The sequence below is a fragment of the Myxine glutinosa genome, chromosome 2, assembly GCF_964187855.1.
Source record: "Myxine glutinosa chromosome 2, kmMyxGlut1.1, whole genome shotgun sequence".
Lineage (NCBI taxonomy): Eukaryota > Metazoa > Chordata > Myxini > Myxiniformes > Myxinidae > Myxine > Myxine glutinosa.
This window is the reverse complement of record NC_136262.1, coordinates 181516419-181543806: the sequence shown is the minus strand read 5'-3', so window position 1 is coordinate 181543806 and position 27388 is coordinate 181516419. Positions and strand designations below refer to the sequence as shown.

Below are 27388 nucleotides of genomic sequence, written 5' to 3'. Positions count from 1 at the left end.
GAAACTTACCTTATGTTTTACAGGTGAAGGAATTCTGTTTGTGTTTCAATAGACAAAAGGGCTCATGCACCTTTCCTTTCATATAATGCTGATCTAGATGTATGTGATTAGTTTGCTGCTTATAAAGTTGGTGATAGTCATACTTTCCTTCTATCATGAATAGCACGGACAAATATAGCATTCAAATATATTACAAAAATAATAGCACCAGCCTTAGCTATAGTGGTTGTTCTGCTTAAAGTAACATGGATTGTATGTATCACTGATTATGTATTGTTTTGTTACTGTGATTTTGGTAAACTATCATTTACTCAGATTGTCTGGCTGTGATTGAAACCAAGATATGCAGAGATTTCACCAACCTGAGTCCACCTCCACCAACCCTAGATCTTACTCCGCCAACCCGGGCCCGCGCCCAGCCATCCAACCCGGGCCCACGCCCCGCCATCCAACCCGGGCCCGCGCCCCGCCATCCAACCCGGGCCTCGCCATCCAACCCGGGCCCGCGCCCCGCCATCCAACCCGGGCCCGCGCCCCGCCATCCAACCCGGGCCCGCGCCCTGCCATCCAACCCGCGCTCCACCAACCCTCGCTCGCGCTCCGCCAACTGTTGCTCGCGCTCCGCCAACCGTCGCTCACGCCCCGCCAACCGTCGCTCGCGCTCCGCCAACCGTCGCTCGCGCCCCGTCAATCGTCGCTCGCGCCCCGCCAACCGTCGCTCGCGCTCCGCCAACCCGGGTTCCGTTTGATACACTTCACCCGTCTGCCTGGTCTGGTGAATAAGGAAGGTGGAAAGCGAGTACTAAGAGTGAAGGTTGATAGAACTGCAGGTCCGGGTCTCGTTCACATCCGCAGGTAGACAAAGACATGAGTATATTACTTGTGGGTATGTCTAATCGTCAGGAGATTATTAGTTAGAGTGACAGTGGGATTATTAGTTTAATTAAACTCATCTTGAAGTAAAGGAAAAACAGAAGGTATGTTCACTCGTTTTGAAGCTGTCTAGCCAGCCTATGTCATTCCGATGTTTCACAGGCAGGGTGATTCATCAATGTGTGTTCCATACCACAGATGGACGTCAAGCTGGTCGTCCCATCTGCCAGCATTCGTTGGTGGACAATAAAGATGACATGGTGTCCTTCACGAAGAGGAGGCGAGCTATCGCCGGCACCCTGAACAAATTATAAATTCCTGCTCTGACTACTGCTGGGAAAGGAATGGCAAACCACCCAGGTAGGTACGACACTTAAGGTGCAGTCACACTATGACGTTTTAGAGAAACTTATATCTAGCGTATGAAAAATCATAAAATAATGTCAACACGTCGGCATACGCCCAAAAAAGCATCGAAAATTCTACAGCATGAATAAATTGGGCGTATGCATAACGTATTGAACGTATACATAGCGTATGTCTAACCTATTAGTAACGTATCACAGCGTATGGCCAGCGTATGGCCAGCGTTCTCGACTTATGCCCAACGTATGAGTAACTTATGAGAAACCTATGCGCAGCGTGCTCGGCGTGTTGCCGACGATCACGTGACGTTCTGCATAAATACGGCGCCGATCTCTACAGTACCGCGAGCTATCAACATCAACATGGCACCCAAGAAAACGAAGAAGATCCAGACCCCGATCCCGATCCATGGTCTGACCCAGACCTTCCCCTGTCGTTGACCTCTTCCCCTCCTCATCCTATTGGCACGGATCTGGTGAAGTGCCAATTCGATGATGTCATACTGATGTTGGAGAACGACTAGTTGGTATTCTTGTCGAAGCCTCTCAGGATCCTCCATCTTCTCTGATGACGGGTGGAGAAGTGATGGTGAGCTACTCACAGGCCCCCATATATACAGTGACCGCAAAACCCCAATAATACGTTAGTTGTACGGTAGAAACACGTTCAATAAGTTACTCCATCGTCAGACATACGTCTAATACGTCTGAATACGTCAATATGCGTTGCAGATACGTCAGATATAGGTTAGATATAGGTTAGAAGTAAGTTACTCATAGGTTATCAATAAGTTAGCTGTACGGTACACCTTCATGCCAACGTATCTCGACGTATCTCGACGTATGAGTAACCTACCTCTAACGTGTCTAGCGTATGTCTAGCATATGCCTAACGTATGCCTAACCTATGAAGAGGACGTCGGCATACGCCCAAAATTTTTGTGCATGCACAAAAATTTATTTCGGCCTCTGCGAACAACAACGTATGCCAGCTTATACCAGCGTGCTTTTAATGTATACAACTTATACCAAACCTACCCCTAACTTATGTCAACGTACACCAGCGTGTTGGTGAAAATTCACATACGTCGGCATAAGTTACTGCTATACGTTATAGTGTGACTGCACATTTACCAAGAAACTGCCAAGAAAGAGCGTGAGGACAAGAAGAAGGGAAGTGAGGCGAGGTCCAGAAGAAAAGGTGAAGAGGGTAAGTGAGGCCCACAAAAAGGGAGTGAGGACCAGAAGAGGGGAAATGTGGAGCACAAAAAGGGAGTGAGCACCAGAAAAAGGGAGTGAGGACCAGAAGTGGGAAAGTGAGGACCAGAAGTGGGGAAGTGAGGACCAGAAGTGGGGAAGTGAGGGCCAGAAGTGGGGAAGTGAGGACCAGAAGTGGGGAAGTGAGGACCAGAAGTGGGGAAGTGAGAAGTGAGGACCAGAAGAGGAGGAGGAGGAGGAAGTGAGGATCAGAGGAGGGATTGAGGACCAGAAGATGAGAGCGAGGAGGAAGGGAGGACCGGAAGAGGAGAGCGGGGCGGGAGTGAGGACCAGAATAGGAGCGTGAGGGCCAGAATAGTGGAGTGAGGGGAAGTGAGGACCAGAAGAGGAGATTGAGGACCAGAAGAGGAGAGCGAGGAGGGATTGAGGACCAGAAGAGGAGAGCGAGGAGGGATTGAGGACCAGAAGAGGGGAACGAGGAGGGATTGAGGGCCAGAAGAGGCGAGCGAGGAGGGATTGAGGACCAGAAGAGGAGAGCGAGGTGGAAGGGAGGACCAGAAGAGGGGAGCGACGAGAAAGGGAGCACCAGAAGAGGAGAGCGAGGAGAAAGTGAGGACCAGAAGAGGAGAGCGAGGAGAAAGTGAGGACCCAAAGATGAGGGTGAGGATGGAGTGAGAACCAGAAGAGGAGAGTGAGGATGGAGTGAGAACCAGAAGAGGAGAGTGAGGATGGAGTGAGAACCAGAAGAGAGTGAGGAGGGAGTGAGGAACCAGAAGAGGAGAGCGTGGAGGAAGTGAGGCCCAGAAGAGGAGAGCGGGGAGGGAGTGAGGACCAGAATAGGAGAGCAGGGAGGGAGTGAGGACCAGAATAGGAGAGTGAGGAGATTGAGGAGGGATTGAGGACCAGAAGAGGAGAGCGAGGCGGGATTGAGGACCAGAAGAGGAGAGCGAGGAGGGATTGAGGACCAGAAGAGGAGAGCGAGGAGGGATTGAGGACCAGAAGAGGAGAGCGAGGCGGGATTGAGGACCAGAAGAGGAGAGCGAGGAGGGATTGAGGACCAGAAGAGGGGAGCAGGGAGGGATTGAGGACCAGAAGAGGGGAGCGAGGAGGGATTGAGGACCAGAAGAGGAGAGCAAGGAGAAAGTGAGGCCCAGAAGAGGACAGCGAGGAGAAAGTGAGGACCAGAAGAGGAGAGCGAGGACTAGAAAAGGAGAGCGAGGATGGAGTGAGAACCAGAAGAGGAGAGTGAGGAGGGGGTGAGGACCAGAAGAGGAGAAACTAAGGACCGGAAGAGGAGAGTGAGGACCCGAATAGGGGAGTGAGGAGGAAGTGAGGACCAGAGTAGGGGAGTGAGGAGGACATGAAGACCAGATTAGGGGAGTGAGGAGGAAGTGAGGACCAGAATAGGGGAGTGAGGAGGAAGTGAGGACCAGAATAGGGGAGTGAGGACCAGAATAGGGGAGTGAGGAGAAAGTGGACCAGAATAGGGGAGTGAGGAGAAAGTGGACCAGAATAGGGGAGTGAGGAGGAAGTGAGGACCAGAATAGGGGAGTGAGGACCAGAATAGGGGAGTGAAGAGGAATTGAGGACGAGAATAGAGGAGTGGGGAGGACGTGAGGACCATGATACCATAATTGAAAGGTGGGGAGGACGTGAGGACCAGAATAGAGGAGTGAGTCGGAAGTGAGGACCAGAATATGGGAGTGAGGACCAGAATAGGGCGTGAGGGGGGAGTGAGGACCAGAATAGGGGAGTGAGGACCAGAATATGGGAGTGAGGAGGAAGTGAGGACCAGATGAGAGGAGTGAGACATAGATGAGGAGAGTGAGAAGGAAGTGACGAGCAGAATAGGGGCGTGAGGAGGTAGCGAGGAGCAGAAGAGGAGAGAAAGGAGGGAGTAAGGCCCAGAAGAGGAGAGCGGGGAGGGAGTAAGGACCAGAAGAGGAGAGCGAGGACCAGAAGAGGGGAGCGGGGAGGGAGTAAAGACCAGAAGAGGGGAGCGGGGAGGGAGTAAGGACCGGAAGAGGGGAGCGGGGAGGGAGTAAGGACCGGAAGAGGGGAGCGGGGAGGGAGTAAGGACCAGAAGAGGGGAGCGGGGAGGGAGTGAGGACCAGAGGAGAGCGGGGAGGGAGTAAGGACCGGAAGAGGGGAGTGGGGAGGGAGTAAGGACCGGAAGAGGGGAGTGGGGAGGGAGTAAGGACCAGAAGAGGGGAGCGGGGAGGGAGTAAGGACCAGAAGAAGAAAGCGGGGAGGGAGTGAGGACCAGAAGAGGAGAGCGGGGAGGGAGTAAGGACTAGAAGAGGGGAGCGGGGAGGGAGTAAGGACCAGAAGAGGGGAGCGAGGACTAGAAGAGGAGAGCGGGGAGGGAGTAAGGACCAGAAGAAGGGAGCGGGGAGGGAGTAAGGACCAAAAGGGGGGGAGCGGGGTGGGAGTGAGGACCAGAAGAGGGGAGCGGAGGACTAGAACTAGAAGAGGGGAGCGCAGAGGGCGGGGGTTCGCAATGGAAAAGGCCGCATCGTTTATAAACAGACAACAAACACTCAGGGCACAGCAGATGGACTTTGCGCCACGGAACGTGTTAAACGGGTCTGTGGAGCGCAACGTGACCGGTACCTTATGGTGAAGACCTTGGACCTCACTGACCACCCTCGAAGCCTCGGACGGAAAGACCCGCGGCATTTTATGACGTAAACGTTGTTTAGGTCGTTTTGTGGTTTTTAAATTTTTTAATTCGCGGTGTGGAAATATCGAGCTGAGCACACGAGGTATGCGCGGCGAGGGAACGTTGCCTCAGCTATTTATAACTCGCCTCTCTCAAACCAAGGCGTCCTTGAAGCTTCCGAGCAGGTTTGGCCCTGACGCTGAGGTCACACTTTGGTTAATTTACCCTCAGTGGAGGCTTTCCATTTACGCCATCGCGCACGACGGGACAGCAGGGAGCGAACCATGAGGCCAGGACGGGCCGTCCGCGCCTTCTGGTTCGCTACGTTCGCGTCTCTGATCGCCACCATGAGCCGGACGGCGGACATCACGGACGTCGTGGACTTCGTGGACTTCGCGGACTTCCCGGGTGAGAGCGCGTGACGTATGACGCTTCCGCCTCCGCGTGCGAGCCGGAACGCGCAGTGACGTCACGCCGTCGCAGCTGCACGAGGCAAACGGTGCGAGCCGGATGCCTGGAAGAGATGGTTATATCATGACGGAGGGTGTGATGAAACGGGGACAGGGATATACATACATACATACATACATACATACATACATACATACATACATACATACAGAGACGGCTGGAGAGAGGGTGGGAAGAATTTGACCTTTGGCTTTGGGCACCTTACCAAAAGCGAACTCGTTTATACACCAATGTGAATGTGTATGTACTGTACTGTACATCATGACGGGCAATCAACAAAATATATGCACACAGAGGGGATTTTGATTCACTGTTTGAGTGTTGAACGTTTCCAGTATGTAATACGATAATTTGGTGATTTTTTAGCCAAACAGAATAAAACGTCTATTGTTTAAGGAAACCATAGGAACAAACACTTAAATATAAACAAACAAATAAACAAGAAAGATGTCATGCAGAGCATGATACTTGCAAAATCCACCCCCATCACCTAAAAAAAGTTGCATTGATACATCAAATTGTCAATTTCATAAAGATAAAAATTGACAATCTTAATCAAAACTCAGGTCAATCGGATGAAAATTGATTATTTTTCAGATGAAAAATCGTGGATTTTAGAAGTTTGACCTTGAGTTGACCTTTGACCTTAAAAGGACTGTAGTTGGTTTCCCAATTCAGTGAAGCACGATGCAATTGCTCTTTAATTTTCAGTTTAATCAGATGAAAATTGACTCTTTTTCAGATCAAAATTGATGATTTTAGAAGTTTGACCTTGAGTTGACCTTTGACCTTAAAAAGACTTTTTAAAATTGGGGGAAAAAGTTCGTTTTATTGGATTTAAAAAATAATCTCTCTATAGTGCCTGAGCCTTTTTGATTAATGACAGTTAAATACAAGTTCACATTCGCATAAATAAATACAAAACAATTACCAGACATTTGAACACAAATAATCAAACAATTCCGGAAGTGGTTGAAGTTGGTGGTAAGGCTTCTTCTTCTTCCTGAATGTCATGATACTCATGAACGTCATGATAATCACTCATAAACGTGATTAACAGCACATTCAGCAGCAGATATTCAACGAAAAGGTAAAATGATGCTTTGACATTTGTGATGAATTCTGATTTGGATGTAATTGCTTTTCCATTATATTTGACGTCATTTCAAATACTAGGGCATGCCCGTACTATATCTATATCTAAAATTATATCCCCCCCCTCTATTTACATGAAATGGTTTGGTCCAAAGCGAACGGCTTGCGAGTGGTGACAATCCCCCCCCTCTATTTACATGCAATGGTTTGGTCCAAAGCGAACGGCTTCCGGAGTTTGGTAAAGAAATCGCCATCGCGTGCACAAACGCGCAGGAAAGCGAATGAATCGCAAATTCGTTTTTATTAGTTGTAAAACATAGTTTAACGCCAACATAGTTTGCAAACGTGAAATAAATGAATACGCTCTCAAATGTGCCATCCGAGGCAGAGTGTGCCCGCCACGTTCGGCACACGCGATAGTTCGCTGCTCTCTGATTGGTTGAATCGTTTTTTGGACATAGCTCGGTAAGTAATTGTCCGATTAATATGAAAACTTGAAAAGGCACATCCTCGGGTCCCCAGCAATATACCTGGCAAGTTAAAAGTATATCGGACCCGTGGTTGTCGAGAAACAGCGGTCACAGACAAACGTACAGACAGACAGACAGAGATTACTGGAATTATAGATAGATATTAAAGTTTATTTTTCGCTTGAGCAACGCCAAATACAAATACAACTTTGTCTTGGGGGTAACATAGGCTATATGGCCGTGGCCTAATGGGGGGTGTGGGGGACCGGGGGAGGGGCGTAAATTCTCTATGTAAATGTGTACCGTGTAGCGCCACCTGGTGATGGTGGCAGAGGGTATTTCAAATTTTTTTTTTTTACATGGGCAACACTGAGGTTATGAAGCACTCTTTGCATGGGTAAATTTTTCCTCCTTCCCTTCCCCCCATCCCCCAAAAACGGAGGGGCCTTTCAAAGCCCCCCTCCCAAAGATGTATATGTAGTTTTCCTTTTCTCTCCCTCTCCCCTCCCCCTTCCACTCCCCCCATCCCTTTCCTCACCCCTCCATCTCCTGCCTCCTCCCCCCCCCCCCCCGCCACCCCCTCCTCCGGCAACACCGCCAAATACAAATACAACTACAAACAAATATATACTCCTGCTAGTATATATATATATATTGTTGCGGTTTTGAGAACCCACACAGGTAACATCATTAAAGGTTAAAGGTTGCACCCCATAGTTAGGCCACATGCAACATGCAGGTCACCTTAGAACGTTAGTTATTTCTTAGTATATGTGAGATAAGGCCATTTCCAATAGTTATCATCTGCGTTGTGTAAAACAAATAAGAGTAGGCCCTGTTCAGTTTGCAGCCTCCCTCCAATCGACTCCATTGCGCACTATCCAGTCTGCACCCCATTGCCCCTCGCATTAGGATGCTCGCAGTTTGTTACGCGTTGGGCCGGCAGCGTTAGCTGCCACTTGCTCGCTCAAACCAGCCAAATGCCACGAGGTAAGGCCCAAAAAGGGGGCGGAGCGCAAGGGTGGGGGTGTGGCCATGTCAGGCAGCCATCAAGGGCAGAGCCGGTAAGACCCCAACAACCAATCAGGGTGGAGGCGACATCGCCTGACAGGGTGTGGCTAGAGATTCCAGAGGGTTCGCCGGGCGTGGCAATAAAACCCTTTGCGCGAGGCCCCCACCTCAATTATGAGGAGGACTTGCACGATTGCGTTTTACCAAGAGGACTGAACGGCACTCGATATATTAAAAGGACTCGCGTGCATATGGCAGTGGCAAGGAACTTGGACTTGGTGGGAGCGCATTGCATTGCTGGTTTCAAGGACTCGATTGGGAAAGGCGCTTTGGTGACATCATTGGGAAAGCATCGTGGAAGTGGCGCATTGTACCGAGCTATACCGGGAGCGCATATAAAGGCGCCGGTACAACTATTACGTATGCCAGTATAATCGCCAGCTTACCGATCCCCCCCATATAATTGTCCGATCCGCGCCACCGACACGCGGCGATCTTGCCTGCCGTCTACCATTACCATCTGCTTCGTGGTACGAGTCGGGGACCGGAGCGAGCTGTGGACGCCATCGGTGGACCCTCAACCCGACCATCTACAAACCCCGTGTGAGTGAGTCTGAGAGTGTGACTTGAGTGTGAACGGGCCCGTGTCCATGGGATAAGTATAAGACTGTATAAGGCTGCCCTGTGTATCTGCTTCTTCCTCCTCCCTGTACATTGCTTCTTCTCTTCCTCTTCTTTGTACAAAGTGTATAATAAATTACCTGTTCTTCCTGTTTTCCTCTTAATTCGACCGTCTTAGTGATTTCTCCATTGGGTAAGCGTGGCACGATTAAGAACCGCTCCAATCGGGTTAGTTCCCGTTAACGGCCCAAATCACGGCTCGCTTTTGCTCGGTGTGTCCACTGAAACCGTGGTTCGGGTGAGATTATTTCCTTGCTTCACGGCGGTGTTAGTACTTAGGTAATAAGACTAATTCGGCTTACAACCCTATTTAACACCGACCGGAAGGAACGTGATAGCCCCAGATCGCGTCGGCTAGTAAAAAGACAAGGGGATTAATCCCCCCTTGGTAAGGGGAAGGCCGACGTTGGAGATCCACAACAATATATATTGTTACGGATCTCAACGTCGGCCCCTCTTCCCCTTATCAAGGGGGGATTAATCCCCTTGTCTGTGACTGACCGACGTGGTCCTCGAAGTTACAACGTCCTTACCGGACCGCGGTAGGTAGGGTCTGTAGGCCTAGGGGTTCGCTACTTACCTAATTACTGCCGCCAGCCGGGAACGAGGGAATAACTTCTGCCCGAGCCGCAGCGTTAATGGATTACGCCGAGTGAAGCGAACTGCGGCGCGAGCCGTTTATCAAGGGACTAAACCCGATTCATATGCGTTGGCCGAAATCGCACCACAGGTACTCAATGGGAAAATCTCTAAAACGACCGAATGAGAATGAAGAACACGAAGGTAGGAAGAGCAACTATTTATTATGGCTATGCAAAACTAATCAAAGAAGGGAACGAAAGTAATTTACAGGGACAATGGAAAAGCAGATACACAGAGCAGTGGTTAACTTAAACAAGCTTACTTATACCCCAGGACAATACAGACAGAACAAACTCACGCACACGAAGGGGGAATGAAGGCAGGGACGAATGGCTGGAAGGAGAGGAAGGTTCAGCTGGACGCTGGCTGGAGCTTGATCCCGCACGGGACTTCGGGGCTGGAAGTGGATGGCCACCGGACTCCACCGCAATCTGGTTTCCGCGTAGCAGCGGGTCAAAGCTGCGCGCGGGCAGGGGCTGGTTGGAAACAGCGTCTCCCTCACTCGTACTCCCGCAGGTTGCGCGTCTCTCTTCACTCGTCTGACTCCCTCAATCCTCTGCCTCCCTCAATCATCTGCCTCCCTCAATCATCTGACGAGCAGTCCCTCATCCACCCTTTTTATATGGCCCTCCCCGAGATCAAGCCACGGGCTACAAGGGCACGCCTACCGGGTCGCTCACTGCAGTGCCGGTTGGCTGGCACGGGCTCTTCCTGGCTCCGCCCACGATGACGAGGGGCGGGCCACGCCCTTCTTCTCCGTGATGACCGCGTGCGTAATGGAGTCAAATGCAGTTGGCAATTAAAAGGGGATTCTACCTTATTTCATTTGGTGCAATGCAGAGTCAACTAATGGAAAACAGAGCCTTAAACTGGAACACATAATAATGATATAACTAATGAGGGAAGCCTATTATTTGCTACGTGTATGCGATGGACTAGCTAAAGGGACGACCTTTGATCTTTACATGAAATGGAGGTATTCACAAGAATCATTACATTTACAAAAACTACAAAAAGGGGGTATATTTACAATCATTTACACACACAGTGCACGGTTTCCCAAAACCGTTACAATATATAGAAGCATTTAAATTGCATCAGATGGGGCAATAAATGTGAATCGTTGATCCCCACTTGCTAGCTCCAGGGCAGAAGATGCCATTTACATTTTTGCTACCTCCATCCCTATCTTGTTTAGAATCCCAGGTGGGCACGGGCAACTGCTCGTGATGTAAAATTATGCATTTTACTAAAATTAAGCGTTGAGACCTCATCAAATATCTATGTAAAGAATGTTCCAGTTCCAAATAAATCGACGAGGGTTGTGTATGGAGAAGACGCCCTCTTATCATAGTATTCAAATTGTCGAATGACTTAAATACGGACACGAGCCATTCAATGGTGACACCTTCAAGTAGGATGGCCGGCTGTGCGTGGTGGTCGACCCACAAACTGTTGTCCAGTTTGAGGCATTATTAATGAATGATCATCGCATTCTGGTCGCAGAACTATCCACAGAACCTGTAACCTCTCAAGACAGTGTTTTCATGGTCGTTCACGAACACTCGGGAATATCAAAGGTCTCCGGTCTCCGCAAGATGGACCCCCTTACCGTCGATGCGAACTGCTGGAGAAATGCCACAAGCTTCTCGAACCGTTCAACACAGGTATAGCCATTTGGTGTTCGTCTGACAACTGACAGTGAAACATGGTTCCACCACCATGATCCCCAAAGCAAGCTGCAATCGATGATCATGGCCAAGATTTTCTGGGATGACAGTTATGGAATCCTAATGATTGAGTCTATCTATAGGCCTATGTGTCTTATGAAATCATAATTGCACAGTGTAGTCTCGGCCTAAAGATTGTCAGCTTACAGAGACAAAGCTAGTTTTTCCAAGTACTGTACTGTACAAGGCTGGAAAAGTGACTCGGGTCTAATTCGATGGGCTTAACCCCCTTGACCATCTCTTAAAGGGTGCAGCTCTTCGAAAGGACAATTGTAGGTTCTTTGACGCACCCCCGGTTTATGGCAACACAAATAGACGATCTAAGGAGATGATGCACAAGTATAGTACCAGGAACAGCTGAGGCACTGGGATTCTAATTTTGGAAATCGAAGCCGAGGGGATAAAGAGAGTGGTGTTCATTGTTGTTGATGAAAGTACAGTATTGTGGTGAAATGGTGACGTCGGGTATATTTGTGATTATATAAATATACATATATATGTTTATATATCTATATCTATATATTTATTTGTATGTTTATACAGACTTGGCATTTAATATGGAATATTTTTTTTGTGGGGGTGAACTTACTTTTCAAGATGACTTAGAACCAAAAGTTCATTGGAATTATGTTGAAATTATTCTAGATTTTGTTAATGTGACCTTTAAAAGAAACAAAAAACACATTTGACATTTCGAAGCAAATAAATTGATCCTTGAAAGTGATGTAAACTGATATCGAACTCAATTCACGGACAGTACTGTGTTAAACTTCTGTACGTTTTCCAGAAGTATCTTTATTTTGCACATGAGCCAAAAAAAATTTCAACAAAAACAAAAGCTAAATTATGACTGGGATTATGGACAGTAAAATTACAGTTCAGTACTTCGTGTAACCCCCACGAGCATTCAGGAGAGCACGTACACGTCGAGGCATGCTGTTCACGAGATTTGCCAAGGTTTGGACAGGAATCGCTTGCCATGCAGTGACAATAGTCTGCTGCAATTCACGCACAGAGGTGGGCTGCTGGACCAAGTTGTCGATTTGATGCGTTAATTCTGCGGGGACATGGCAGGCCACTCCATATGCTCTACACCACGGTCAGCAAGAAAGTGTTGGATCATGCGAGCACGATGAGGCCGTGCATTGTCATCTTGGAAGACAAAGTTTCCTCGAAAGGCTGCATGAGCAAATGGAAGCAATGTTTCTTCCAGAATGACCCTGTACTTGAACTGGTTCAGGTTTCCATTCAGAACAACCAGGTCAGTTTTGCCCCCTGCATGAAAAGCAGCCCAAACGGTCACCCCACCACCTCCAGCTTGGACTCTTGGCACTATACTATCTTCATTGTGGGCTTCATGCACTTGTCTGCGCACTCGGACGCGGCCATCTTGACGATAGACCAGAAATCTGGACTCGTCACTGAAGGTCACGTGATTCCAGTGTCCTGGCTGCCATTGATGGTGCTCTCTGGCCCACTGCAATCGGCGCTGGCTGTGTTGTCTGGTCAGGCGTGGCTTTCTCAGGGGACGCCTGGCACGATAGCCTGCTTGAACCAGTCGTTGGTTGACTAGCCTTCTGGATACAGGCACATTTGTCAGTTGCTGCCACTCAGCCCTAAGCCGATTAGCTGACTTGGTACGGCCATTGCGGACTAACCGGTGCAGCTGGCGATCATCTCTCCTTGTGGTTCTGCGTGGACGTCCTGGCCTCGGTATTGGAGTAGGGACACCCCTCTGAGCATTTTGTTTCAGGATCTTTGACACCTGACCTTGAGTGATGCCATACTGCCGAGCAATAGCACGCTGTTTCATGCCAGAATTTCGTAAAGCCACCACTCCATGACAAACAGCATTGTCAAGTTGACGGACCATCTCCAGAGGAAGCGGCAATAACGTTTCTAGACGTGCAGCAGTTGTTTTCCACTAATACAGAACGCAACAACCCTTATATACCCGATTGTGAAGCCAATCGTCAAATGTACCTGTCCTTACATTTTGTCACGCCACCTGTGATATAATCCTGTTATTGACTTCTTGCTGCGACAGACAATCAGTGACATGGTTCTTTCAACAAAGACATCACCGAAGGGTAAAATAAACTCATCAGATTGATATACTGAGTTCAGAAAGTAAACCCAAGTCAAGAAAAAAAAACTGTTCCATATTAAATGCCAAGTCTGTATATATATTTATTTATATGTTTATATATATATATATATATTGTTGCGGATATGGGATTTGGCCTCCATCCATATCCGCTTGTAAATATTCCCCTATTTCCCCAATACCCCCCAACTATCCCCAATCCCCCATTCCCTAGTCCCATTGCCTGTAAATAACACTCTGTAGAACCGACCTTCCCCTTTTTCCCCCATTAAATGTCGTGCCCAGGTCCACCGCATCTCACGTAGACAACTTTCGGACATCTTGCTAGTTATTCTTAGTCTATGTCAGTTAAGGACTCGTTTCCATTAATTCTGACTCTTCGTTGCACCAGAATGTGATTGTATGGCACCAGTAGTGAGTTTAGGACCTCCCCATACCTCCTCCCATCTTCCTCATGAAACAATAACAACAACAACAACTACAACCACAGCGGGGGCGGCGCGGCCGCGGTGCGGGGAGTGTGCGTCCTCACACCGGCTTGGTTAGCCGCCATTGCCATGTGCGCCCACGGGGTTACCACGAAGGGGCTGGCTGTCAGCTCCTCGTCAAGGGCGGAGCCCGGTAACCCCCGCACCCAATAAGAAGCAACGGGCCGATTCCATCTGGGGCGGAGCTAACGAGCCGAGGGCATGTCACTCCCCGCCGGATATACGCAGCCACTTACCGGACGTGACGTGAGATGCGCCCCCAGCTTGGAGAAAGAACGTCACCTTCTAACGCTGACGCTGAGAGAGACCTCCCGCATCTCTGGACCGGACCGTGTGGATCCTGCCCCTGAGCCAAGGTGCACCTTGAGCTATCAACTACCTGCCCCTCCTTGCCATCAATCCCTGTGTGAGTCAGTTTTGTCCTGTTTATCTGTGGTCTGTCAGGGCTAATATAAGACCGTGTTTAAGTGCCCACCTTACTGTGCTGTACCTCTGGTCGGTGTAATCTAAACATATCCCATATTATATCCTCCTCCGGAGGTCTTGAGAACTGTACCCCTGGTGTCGTGTCATTTAATCCCAGCCGTTGTGTCCTTTTCCTCAATTGATTTAGCGTAGCGCGACTCGGCCAACGTTCGAGTATAATCGGGTAAACTGTGCAGACGCGGTCATACCAAACCGCTCGGTAAACCAACACCCACAACCGCGTCTGTAACAATATGTCTATATCTATATATTTATTTATATGTTTATATATATATACTAGCTGAGGTACCCGGCTTCACCCGGGTTGAATAAGAATAATACAAATATATGATGAAAAGAACATGTATATTTTAGAGCAATATCACAGTACATTTCCTACGTGACGTTTTGTCAATTTTCAATTTCTCAAAACCTCTTGGTATACAACATTTCTGGTTTTCTTACTTGGTGCCAAGACATAAAGATTGCTTGGTTTTCCAACCCTCGAGCAGCCCACGTACAGCTGGCCATGGGAAGTACCCGGCATTGCCGGGTGGGGGAAGGGAGGGGAGGAGGAAGGGGAGGGGAGGGGAATGGGGGGGGGGAGGGGAGGAGAGGGTGGGGAGGGGAGAAGAGGGGGGGAGGGGAGAAGAGGGGGGGAGGGGAGAAGAGGGGGGGAGGGGAGAAGAGGGGGGAGGGGAGAAGAGGGGGGAGGGGGAGGGGGATGGGGAGGGGAGGGGGAGGGGGGAGGGGGGAGGGGAGGGGGTAGGGTGGAGGGGAGAAGGGGTGGGGGTAGGGTGGAGGGGAGGGGGAGGAGGTAGGGGGGAGGGGAGGGGGAGGAGGGGGGAAGGGAGGGGAGGGGGAGGAGGGGGGAAGGGAGGGGAGGGGGGGAGGGGGAGGGTAGGGGGAGGGGGGAACGGCTAGCTTGGCAAGCGATAGCAGGCTTTTTACTTTTATTTTTACCTCAATGAGGGCTATATATATAGTCCGTGCTTGGAGCCTTCAAGTTCAACATAAAGTTTTTAAAATGAAAATTAATGCAGATGGATAACAATCCACCAATGCAAGTTCAGAAATGAATGCAGATCCTTTACTTTGCGATACAAACGCAATTCCCGCTATTTCCACTCACGATCGAGGCCTCCACAGTGACCGTGCCTCTTCTTCCTCCAACAACTTCGTCTCACTTCTTTCACTCAAAATGCACGAAATTCTGCCGCATGAAATTATGTAGAGGCCTCGTCGGGGGGATATAAGGTGGATAAGGAAGGCGTTGTAACAGAAGATTTAAAATAAAAGTGGAAGAACATAAGGAAATGGGAGCTATTCTGGACCCACAGCCAAACCCGACAAACCATTGCAATACACCCCGAACGTCTAACGCCGCCACAAACTACACCATGGAATTGCAGCTGGCGCGGTTTTTTAAAACCATTGATATTAAAATAAAACGTAGCCTAAAACCACCGGGATTTTATGCTGATTCCGAATCTATGTCTAAAACTTTTCTCCGATGTGTAGTTCTTGAGTTATAAGCAGACATCCAGACAGACACACACACAGACACTCCTCCTTTATATATAGAGATTGATTTATATGTTTATATATATATATATATATTGTTGCGAATATGGAATTTGGCCTCCATATCCGCTTGTAAATATTCCCCTATTTTCTCCAATACTCCCCAACTTTCCCCAATCCCCCATTCCCTAGTCCCATTGCATGTAAATAACAATCAGTAGAGCCGACCTTCCCCTTATTCCCCCATTAAATGTCGTGCCCAGGTCCACCGCACCACACGTAGCCAACTTTCGGACATCTTCCTAGTTATTCTTAATCTATGTCAGTTAAGGCCTCGTTTCCATTAATTATGACTCTTCGTTGCACCAGAATGTGATTATATGGCATCAGTAGTGAGTTTAGGACCTTTCCCATACCTCCTCCCATCTTCTTCCCCAAACAACAACAATAACAACAACTACAACAACAATTACAACAACAACAGAGGGGATGGCGGCGGAGCGGGGGAGGATGCGTCCTCACACCGGCTCGATTAGCTCCAGACCATGCGCTCCACGGGGTTACCCCGAAGGGGCTGGCTGTCAGCTCCTCGTCGGGGGCGGAGCCAGTAACCCCCCCCGCACGCACCCAATGAGAAGCAACGTGCCGATTCCACGGTCGGAGCTAACGAGCCGAGGGCGTGTCACTCCCCGCCGGATATACGCGGCCACGCGCCGGATGTGACGTCAGATTCGCCCCCAGCTGGAGAAAGACGGACCTGCGAGCGCTGAAACAGATGCGCCTGAGTTTGGAGAGGCCTGAGAAAGAACGTCACCTCTGAGCGCTGCGACGAGACCTCCCCGCATCTCTGGACCGAACCGTGTACCCTGCTTTGAGCCAAGAGTGCACCTTGAGCCATCGCTATCTGCCTTTCCTAGCCATCAAACCCCGTGTGAGTCAGCGTTGTCCCGTTTATCTGTCGTCTGTCTAGGGTTAATATAAGAGTGTGTCTAAGTGCCTGTCTTTCTATGCTGTCCCTCTTGTAGTTGTAATCTAACCTTCCGCCTTAATATAACCTCCTCCGGAGGTCTTGAGAACTGAACCCCTGGTGTCGTATTGTGTCATTATAACCCAGCCGGGTGTCTTCTTTTTCTTATTGAGCCAGCGTAGCGCGACTTCGTCAACGTCGAGTATAGTCGGGTAATTTGTGCGGACACGACGGCCATTCCGCTCGGCCCACCTTAACATCAAAGTCGTGTCTGTAACAATATATATATCTATATCTATATCTATATATTTATTTATATGTTTATATATATTGATTTATTTGTTTATATATATCTATATCTATATATTTATTTATATGTTTATATATATATCTATATCTATATATTTATTTATATGTTTATATATATATCTATATCTATATGTTTATATATATATCTATATCTATATATTTATTTATATGTTTATATATATTGATTTATATATTTATATATATATATATATATTTATATCTATATATTTATTTATATGTTTATATATATTGATTTATATGTTTATGTTTATCTATATCTATATATTTATTTATATGGTGTTGGGCTAGCGGCTAGGGTGCCAGCTTAGGATAACCTAGGATCCTGGGTTCGTAAACCCGGTCGATCGCTGAATTAACGCCAGGGGGGTTGACTCAGCCTGTCATCCTTCCGAGGTCGGCTAATTTGAGTACCAGTTCACTGGTAATTCCCTGTTTGTTGTAAAAGGCGACAAAAAGGGTTGGCGGCAGGAAGGGTATCCGGCTGTAAAACATTGCTTCAAAAAGGAGACCAACAAAAACAACAACAACCACTGTGCCCAAAAAAGGCCAACCCCCGCTTTGCGGGGAAAAATGGCCTCCAAAGGTGGTTTTATTTTATTTTATTTTTTATATATTTATTTATATGTTTATATATATATATATATCTATATATTTATTTATATGTTGATATATATATCTATATCTATATATTTATTTATATGTTTATATCTATATCTATATCTATATATTTATTTATATGTTTATATATATATCTGTATCTATATATTTATTTATATTGTTGTGGATCTCGACGCCGGCCTTCTCCCCTTACCAAGGGGGGATTTGTCCCCTTGTCTTTGATTGGCCTGGCGGGACCCAGGACCTATGACGTCCCTTCCGGACAGCGCGAAATAGGGTATTAGGACTAGAATTCACTATTACCTAATTACTCGCGCTGCCCTGAAACGAGGAAATAAGCCCCGCACGAGCCACGCGTGTTGAGACGCCGAGCGGTGCGTACACGCGATCCATGCCGTTTGGATGGTGAACCCGGTTCTAGCGATCTTATTAGTGCCACGCTTAGTCAATGGCGAAATCACAGAGGCGATCGAATTAGAAAAAGGAAGAATAGATTTATTTACACTATACAATGGTTCAGAGCAAAAGGGGACACAGTGCAGCCTTAAACAGTCTTACTTACTACCCAGGACAAACGGGCCCGTCACACACACACTCAGACCGGGTTTGCAGCTGCAGGATGATGGTCCGCCTCCAAGGATGGCTCTCGTGCAGCTCCCTCCGGTCTCCGGCTCGTCCCGTGCAGATGGTAAGTAGAGAAAGCAGGAGCTCTCCGCGTGTCGTTTGAACGCACAAGGTTATTACGGAGCGAACGGTAGGGTGTGGGCTCTGGCGGTTAATCACTGGCAGGTATTACCGCGTTTACTCGCGTGGCTGAAGTAGGCGCTATTCGCCACCGGCGCGTCTGGCTGCAGCCGTGCACTCGTCTCGCCAACGCCTCTTCTTCCTCCTCTCTGGCGCGTACGTTATATGCGAGGTACAGTTCAAAGCCTCAAAGCGAGTGATGCGAGTCAAGTTCTCCTTCAAAGTCCGGCTCGTAAATTCTCCCAAGTGCTCACAATGCGCTCGCCCCCTCAAGTCCTTTCGCCACTGCCGTGTGCACCCGAGTCCTGTTCAAGGGCTTTGTGCACCGACTTATATAGGCACGCCCTGCAAACCTTCTAGAACTCACCAGACGCGCCTCTCCACGCCCTCTCATGCCATGCCGTTAGAGCCCTGATTGGCTGGTGGCTCTTACCGTCATCGCCTCTGACGCTTTGCCTTGACGCCGCCCCACCCCGACCTCACGTTCCTCCTTCTCAGGCCTACCTTGTGTTACTCGACTAGTGAGTGAGCAAAGGGCAGCAAATGCTGCGGGCAGCCAAAGCGTAACAACTGAGCGGGCCCATAGAGGTAGAATTGGAGGGTGGACGCAAAAATGAGCGGGACCTAAACTCATGTCTTTACACAACGCAGGTATCAATAGGGGAAATGGCCTATACTTACACATACTATGACATAATTAATACTACAAGTGGGCCTACGTGTTTCTCGTGGAACTAACTATGGGGGGCAAACCTTTAGCCTTTAATGATCAATATGTGCAAATCTCAAAACCGTAGCAATATGTTTATATATATATTGATTTATATGTTTATATATATATATATATCTATATATATATATTTATTTATATTTATAATGGTTGGTGGTTTTATTGGTTGGTGTTTGGTGTTTAATGGTTGGTTGGTTGGTGTTTAATTTATAATGATTGGTTTAAACCATGACAAAACGGCAACTCAGGTACATTCATTTATCTATATATCGACACATCTGGGCAGTGTCTGTGTTGTCACTTTACGACTCCCTTAAACTTTTGTTTCCGTGGTTGTGAAGTGTTTTTAATAACGTTGTGGTGGTTTTGAATCACGTGGTGGTGAGGTATTTTGAATTATGTGGTGGTGAGGTGTATTTAAATGACGTGGTGGTGAGGTGTTTTTAAATCACATGGTGGTGAGGTGTTTTGAATTACGTGGTGGTGAGGTATTTATAATTACGTAGTGTTGAGGTGTTTTTAATTATGTGGTGATGAGGTGTTTTGAATTACGTGGTGGTGAGGTGTTTTGAATTACTTGGTGGTGAGGTGTTTTTAATTACATGGTGGTGAGGTGTAATCGTCCCAAACTTCCATTCTGCACCTACCCCTCCCCTATGTATGTGCTGAGGGGTTCTTTCTTGAAAAAAAAACATTCAACCTAAATATTCAACCTAAATTGCCCATAAAAATGTAATATCACAAACACAACAAATACATTTGTGCAAAATAATTGTTTGGATTATGATTGGTGTAAATCATGACAACACAGCAACTCTCATTGAGTGATTATTCATTGAGTGAGTCATTATTCTCACCTAAAATAAGCCCGTTCCTCAGTAACGATGCTTGGTGAGGCGAGCGCAGCGAGCCAAGCCAAGCTAGTATATATATACTAGCCGAAAGCACCCGGTGTTGCCCGGGTTCTTTTTGAATGAATTTACTACTATAATTCAGCTTTTACTCGCGGCCGTAGAAGATTGACTACTATAATTCAGCTCAGCTTTTAATTGCGAAATGGGCCCAGCCCGGCCGAAGCGTCCTCGACCGGCCTCACCACCTCGCCTATAACCTTCCCGGGCGGGGCCCGTCCCGACATTTTTGGTTCTTTTTGAATGAATTTACTACTATAATTCAGCTTTTACTCGCGGCCGTAGAAGATTGACTACTATAATTCAGCTCAGCTTTTAATTGCGAAATGGGCCCAGCCCGGCCGAAGCGTCCTCGACCGGCCTCACCACCTCGCCTATAACCTTCCCGGGCGGGGCCCGTCCCGACATTTTTGGTTCTTTTTGAATGAATTTACTACTATAATTCAGCTTTTACTCATGGCCATAGAAGATTGACTACTATAATTCAGCTCAGCTTTTAATTGCAAAATGTGCCCAGCCCGGCCAAAGCAGCCTGAACCGGCCTCGCCACCTAGCCTATAACCTTCCCAGGGCCATTCCCGACATTTTTAGTTGTTGTTGAATGAATTTACCACTATAATTCAGCTTTTACTCGCGGCCGTAGAAGATTGACTACTATAATTCAGCTCAGCTTTTAATTGTGAAATGGGCCCAGCCCGGCTGAGGTGGGCCTCGACCGGCCTCGCCACCTAGCCTATAACCTGCCCGGGGCCCGTCCCGACATTTTTTGTTTTAGAGGTTTCCTCCTATCTTTCAACGTTCAGGAGAGAAGGGCATGCAGACAAACAAACAAACAAACAAATGAAAAATCGGTCAGAGACCGAGGACTTGCCGGAATGTACTTTTTTATCGGCCATTTAGGACAAATATGGCGGGCGAACCACGTGACTGATGACGTCATCATTAACATATTTTATTCCCCATGGAGAGTTCTTTACAATGAGCCATGTGTTACATATTTATGTGAATGTATGTGAATTACCATTCAGATCTTTGCTTATCCATGTTTAGTAGATTAAGGGTTGTTGTGGTTGGAGGGTCAGGAGCCCTGCTGAAAAGTGGCCGGAAACGGAAGTGACCGGAAACGGAAGAGGAAGGGACACGAGGAAGAAAAGGGAGGGGTATTCTTCTCTTTCCTCGCCCCGCTCGGACGAAAGGTGGGATTGATTGAGCCGTGTGGAAAAGCGGCGTTCCCGAGCCTGTCTGGCGAGAGGAGTTACCGGGACGGATACCTGCCCGGTGGACGTCAACCTGTCGTGTGGCCGTGCACCGACCCAGTGTTTGGCGCCGTTCGCGACACCGTCTAAAAAGACGCGTACGGGTCGCCCGTTGGGGCCTAACACGCCTTGCAAGCGGCGTGGGGTTTTTGGCTTGCTTTCCCGTACCCGCTTCGCGTGGCCACGAGGGGCTGCAGCCGGGGTGCCTGGTAGCGGTACGATACCTGCCCGGTGGAAACACGTCCACCCGGGGTTCGTTCAACCGCCCGAGTGCGGCGACGCCGACCATCATCTTGGTCAGGAGGGGCCCAGAGACATTGTGCGGGACCGAGACCAAAAGGGGGTCGTGAGTACTCACGGGGACACACACCTATAAGAGGGCCATCTTAATCATAGGGAATTGATTGTGGATGAAGAATTGTTGATGGTTGTTTATTGTTGATTGCTCGGGGAAAATCTCCGTGGTTGTATCATTGAAATTGTATGGTATCATTACCATTGAAATATATCCTTGAACTTCAGTTGTCTCTTGGGTGGAATTCATATAGATTGCGTGGCGAAAGCGCATATATAATATAACTTTCTGGCGAAGTTCCTCTCACGGTCCGGGGGTCACCGAGACCAGGTATTCACCGAGTGGACCACGTAACAGAATTGGGGGCTCGTCCAAATTACGATTTGCGGTTTCGCAATTGGGTCTACGTCCGGGATCTAAAATTGTATAACATAATAAAATAATAATATTTTATTAATTAAAATTTATTAATTAATTATTAATTGGTAAATTTTTTTTTGAGAAATTGGGGTAAAGTCTTGGGTGAAGGTTAACAGGTGTTAACGATAGACACCATGGCGTTTGTGGCACAGAACTTTGGGGTAACCCCGAGTGAGGCACAGTTCCGAGTGTTGCTAAAGTCGGACCTCTTGAAATTGGCCAAACATTTTAACTTGGAGGTCCGAACTAATTTGAGGAAGGCAGAGTTGCAGGCCACGGTGATACAATCTATGGTGGGATTAGGAACATGGGACGAGTTAGCCTGGGAGTGGCTACCCGAAGAACCAGAAGATGTTGAGCTCCGGAAACTGGAGTTGCAATTACGGAGCCAGGAACGGATTAAAGAAGAAGAAAGGAAAGCAGAAAAGGAAAGAGCAGAAGAAGAAAGGAAAGCAGAAAAGGAAAGAGCAGAAGAAGAAAGGAAAGCAGAAAAGGAAAGATCAGAAGAGGAAAGGAAAGCAGAAGCGAGGAGAGAAGAGAAACAAGCAGAGGAAAGGAGAGTGGAACGAGAACTCCAGGAAAGGTTAAAAGAAGAAGAAAGGAAAGCAGAAGCGAGGAGAGAAGAGAAACAAGCAGAGGAAAGGAGAGGGGAACGAGAACTCCAGGAAAGGTTAGAAGGGAGAAAAGCAGAGGAGAGGAGAGCTGCAAGGGACCTCGAAGCAGAGGAGAGAAAAGCGGAAAGGGAATTAAAGGAACGTGACATGGAGCTTCAGCAAGAAATCAAATTCAAGGAGCTGGAGTTAATGAGAGAACGGGGAGAGGCACCACCCTTGCTGACGGGGTCGACACCTAACCAGAGAACCTGGGATGTGGGCAGACATGTGAGGCTGGTTCCACCGTTCAGTCAAAAGGAGTCGGGAAAGACTTCGAAACATTGCGGGACTTGATCCTGGTGGAGGAATTCCAGCAGTGTGTCCACGAGGACATCAAAGTGTACCTGCAGGAAAAGAAAGTACCAAAGTTGTGGGACGCAGCCACCATGGCAGATGATTATGCTTTAACCCACCGAATAGGGGTCCACAAACCTAACTCCTCGCCTAGACTTCAGCAGGGGAGTTATGGAACAGCAGGTGCGGAGAACGACCATACATGGCGGCAGCCTCGAGATGATTATGGGGACAACTATGATACCCCACCTGTTCGAAATCAGAGAGATGCGGGCCCAAGACAAACTTATAGTTCGGGGGGCCCGAGGCAGACCACGAGTTTTTCCTCCGGGCCTACTTGCGCTTTTTGCAAGAAACCTGGACACTTGATGTCCAGTTGTTACCGCATGAAAAGCGAAGACCCAGAGCGGAGTCCGACTACTACGACTCCAAACGCAATGGCCATTGTGAGAAATCGCCATCAAAAGGGTTACCAACCATTTATTTCAGAGGGGTTTGTGTCACGGGATGGAGCCTCGACTAACCGGAAACCGGTTAGGATATTGAGGGACACAGGGGCACATCAATCTTTAATGCTTGAAGGCATTTTGCCATGGTCCGAGGAGACGGCAACGGGGGATAGTGTTCGTTTACAGGGGATCGGGGGCGGTGTTAGTGCTCCCCTTCATGTCATCCATTTGGAGTCCGATTTGGTGTCAGGACCGGTCACCGTCGGTTTACAAGCCACGCTTCCTGTAGAGGGTGTATCTGTGGTTATCGGGAATGATTTGGCCGGGGGTCAAGTTTATGGTAACCTGAGGGTTGGTAAAGAGCCCAGCAGGGAAAATAACGCCACACCAGCTCGGGATGGCGACAAAAGGGCCAAGTTATTTGTAGGGGGACTGAACTTCAAAACAGAGGAAGAAGTTCTGACCTCTGTCTTCAACAGATATGGGCCGCTGGTGGAAGTGCGGTTGGTAAGAGACTGGGAAACGCAACAGTCAAGAGGGTTCGGCTTTGTCACGTTTGCCAGCACAAAAGACGCCAGAGAGGCAGAGAAGAATTGGAATGGCAAGGATTTGGAGGGTCGGACCATAACAGTAGGGAAGGCATTTCGTAGGCGTCGAGAGGTCTACAGGAGAGGACAACTGGGCGGTAGTTTTGGTGGTGGCCGCAATCAATATTATTATGGAGGCTCCCTGAGTTACGGCCGCTCCCGAAGGAAGGATTGGCAAAGTAGTGGCCGAGAAGGAGACCGCTATTCAGGGGACTACAGGGACAAGTGGTCCCACCCTAAGTATTAGGGAAGTTCTGAGAAGTTGAAGCACTGAATGCGGCGGAGCCGCCGAGCCAAGATTCCTACACGGATTAACCGTGAACGCCGTTCCTAAAGGCGTCCATGTAGTGAACTTCATGCACGGACTCACCGTGAACTCCACGTTCCTCAAGGCGCCCATGTAGAGAACTTTCCTGCACGGACTAACCGTGAACTCTCCGTTCCTAAAGGCATCCATGTAGTGAATACTCGGCTTGGCCTCCCGGAAAAAGTGCTATCGAGTGGCTTAACTTTGGATCTTTGATCAACCCCTTAACCTTCATTCACAAGAAACTGACGGTCAAAGTCAGAGGGTCATGAGATGGAGTTTGATTTGGCAGGGACAATGTCGTTGCTGGTGCTTAGTCCAGAGTGAGTAATCTGGAGGGATGGTGGTGAAATTTTGGTTGCTTTATTTTTAAGTAATAACTGTGCCCGGGGGGAACTGATAATGTGGGGGGGTTGAGTTATCTGGTTTGTTTCTCCAAATTGGCCGGCAAAGAAAGTTTTCGCTGGGTTCAAACTTTCTTTCTTGAAGGGGGGGAGTGTTACATATTTATGTGAATGTATGTGAATTACCATTCAGGTCTTTGCTTATCCATGTTTAGTAGATTAAGGGTTGTTGTGGTTGGAGGGTCAGGAGCCCTGCTGAAAAGTGGCCGGAAACGGAAGTGACCGGAAACGGAAGAGGAAGGGACACGAGGAAGAAAAGGGAGGGGTATTCTTCTCTTTCCTCGCCCCGCTCGGACGAAAGGTGGGATTGATTGAGCCGTGTGGAAAAGCGGCGTTCCCGAGCCTGTCTGGCGAGAGGAGTTACCGGGACGGATACCTGCCCGGTGGACGTCAACCTGTCGTGTGGCCGTGCACCGACCCAGCGTTTGGCGCCGTTTGCGACACCGTCTAAAAAGACGCGTACGGGTCGCCCGTTGGGGCCTAACACGCCTTGCAAGCGGCGTGGGGTTTTTGGCTTGCTTTCCCGTACCCGCTTCGCGTGGCCACGAGGGGCTGCAGCCGGGGTGCCTGGTAGCGGTACGATACCTGCCCGGTGGAAACACGTCCACCCGGGGTTCGTTCAACCGCCCGAGTGCGGCGACGCCGACCATCATCTTGGTCAGGAGGGGCCCAGAGACATTGTGCGGGACCGAGACCAAAAGGGGGTCGTGAGTACTCACGGGGACACACACCTATAAGAGGGCCATCTTAATCATAGGGAATTGATTGTGGATGAAGAATTGTTGATGGTTGTTTATTGTTGATTGCTCGGGGAAAATCTCCGTGGTTGTATCATTGAAATTGTATGGTATCATTACCATTGAAATATATCCTTGAACTTCAGTTGTCTCTTGGGTGGAATTCATATAGATTGCGTGGCGAAAGCGCATATATAATATAACTTTCTGGCGAAGTTCCTCTCACGGTCCGGGGGTCACCGAGACCAGGTATTCACCGAGGGGACCACGTAACACATGTACCAACAAATAACATGTAAAATGGCTTCAGGACATCTTTTTATGTATGCACTGAGTGTGAGGAGGAGGAAGATAAATTTAAAGAAGGAAGAGAAAGGAGATTCATGGAGTGAGGAGGTGTGCAAAGAGCAGATAATCAAATATAAACTTCTTCACATTTATGGGACCAGGAACCACATGACATCACAGCTATTGCCGCACAGATCTAGAGCAATAAGATGTCTGCCACGCACCATTCTGTTTGTGAAGCACACAAACGCATCTGGAGAGACAGCCCGGACAATAAAGCGTAACAACAATAAATTATGTGGCTTTTGGCAACTTGACAGCAGATACTGCTCATTCACGCACAGGGGGATGGAGGAAGGGCATTGCCTGCAGACACTCTATTGGGCTTGTTGGGTGTCATCAGTTCTGCTCCATGCTGATGATATCCAAACAGCCAGAAACGTTTTCGTAGGTGACACATCCCCAGATAAGCAGGCCAAAGTTTTGAGGACATCATGTCTCGTTCGTTGTTTCATGTCTGGAATGATATTCCAGACGTATGTCTGGACGAGGTCTGGACGTATGTCTGGCAATGGAACCTGCCTAGTCAGTCCGCACAAAGCCGGATTAACTTGTGGATGTAAGACTGCGTTTCGAGATATAATAATCCACATGACTGTTGGTACAATAAACAATATGATGATACTTGTTCTTTGTTGCAGAAAGAGAAAGAGAGAGCTATGAAGCGTTGCAGGGAATCCATTCTCTCATGGATGATGACCGAGATGGCAGTGTGGATAGGCAAGAAAGCCACGAGGTGCATTGTTTACATCACTTTATACACATATAGAGACTTGTTTGGATAAGGGCGTGTAGTGAAGACAGCACTGTAAGCTTCGAGCAGCCTGTACAAGCTAACTGATGGATATGCTGTGCCTTCCATTTGCCTTGTCGCACAAATTACAAATGTAACTGAACCACTGCATTTGCCATCTGAGTGTTTAGCTTGTGATACTGGGACATCAGGTTCAAATCCGAATCCACCATATGGTGTGGACCGTCACCATATGTGGTCCAGATAAGGTGGGGTGAGCACTCTGCAATGCCCCTAAAGGTTATTAAAGACCCAGCTTGGTTTTTTTTACCAATAATCCAGTTATGACATTGTCATTCCCCAAAACGAACTTGGATTATGGACGCAACATACAAGCTGTCTTCCAAATCCAGGCACAAGCTCGGTATTGTCCACCTGACCAGGTACTCCCATGGGTTCCTGAACTTGTCATTACCTACAGACATTAGTATTCTTGTAAACTGCTCACCTTACCTTTCACTCCTGGTTTCTGTGGGAACCGAAGCTTTGATATTCACCAGCATCACCCACCAAGAGGCTGAGGCTTGCAGGTAAATATACAGTATACTGCATTTGAAATCCAAATATCTGAGTGTATTCCAGTAATTCTAGCAAAATCCACCCAAAGCATCATCTACAAATATTTTGCACTGGTTGGGTCATCACCAGAATTCTTCAAAACAGGTTTACGCTCACCTCCACCTTGTTACTCCCGCCAGGGAGTAATGCATTCACTCGTGTCCGTGTGTGTGTGTGTGTGTGTG

General features: G+C 48.2%; 1 protein-coding gene across 3 annotated transcripts in view; it reads left to right on the top strand.

Annotated features, from left to right (window-relative positions):
- The first annotated feature begins 4620 nt into the window (after nucleotides 1-4620).
- Nucleotides 4621-27388, top strand: part of LOC137421020 (stromal interaction molecule 2-like) — a 94472-nt gene continuing 71704 nt past the window's right edge. For 2 of the 3 annotated variants that reach the window (XM_078772016.1, XM_078772015.1), the window contains exons 1-2: nucleotides 4621-5526; nucleotides 26494-26588. In XM_078772016.1, the coding sequence (XP_078628142.1) occupies nucleotides 5403-5526; nucleotides 26494-26588 (219 nt within the window). In that variant the 5' untranslated portion in view covers nucleotides 4621-5402. The remainder of the gene's footprint in view (nucleotides 5527-26493; nucleotides 26589-27388) is intronic. The other variant, XM_068106664.2, reaches the window with a different exon arrangement.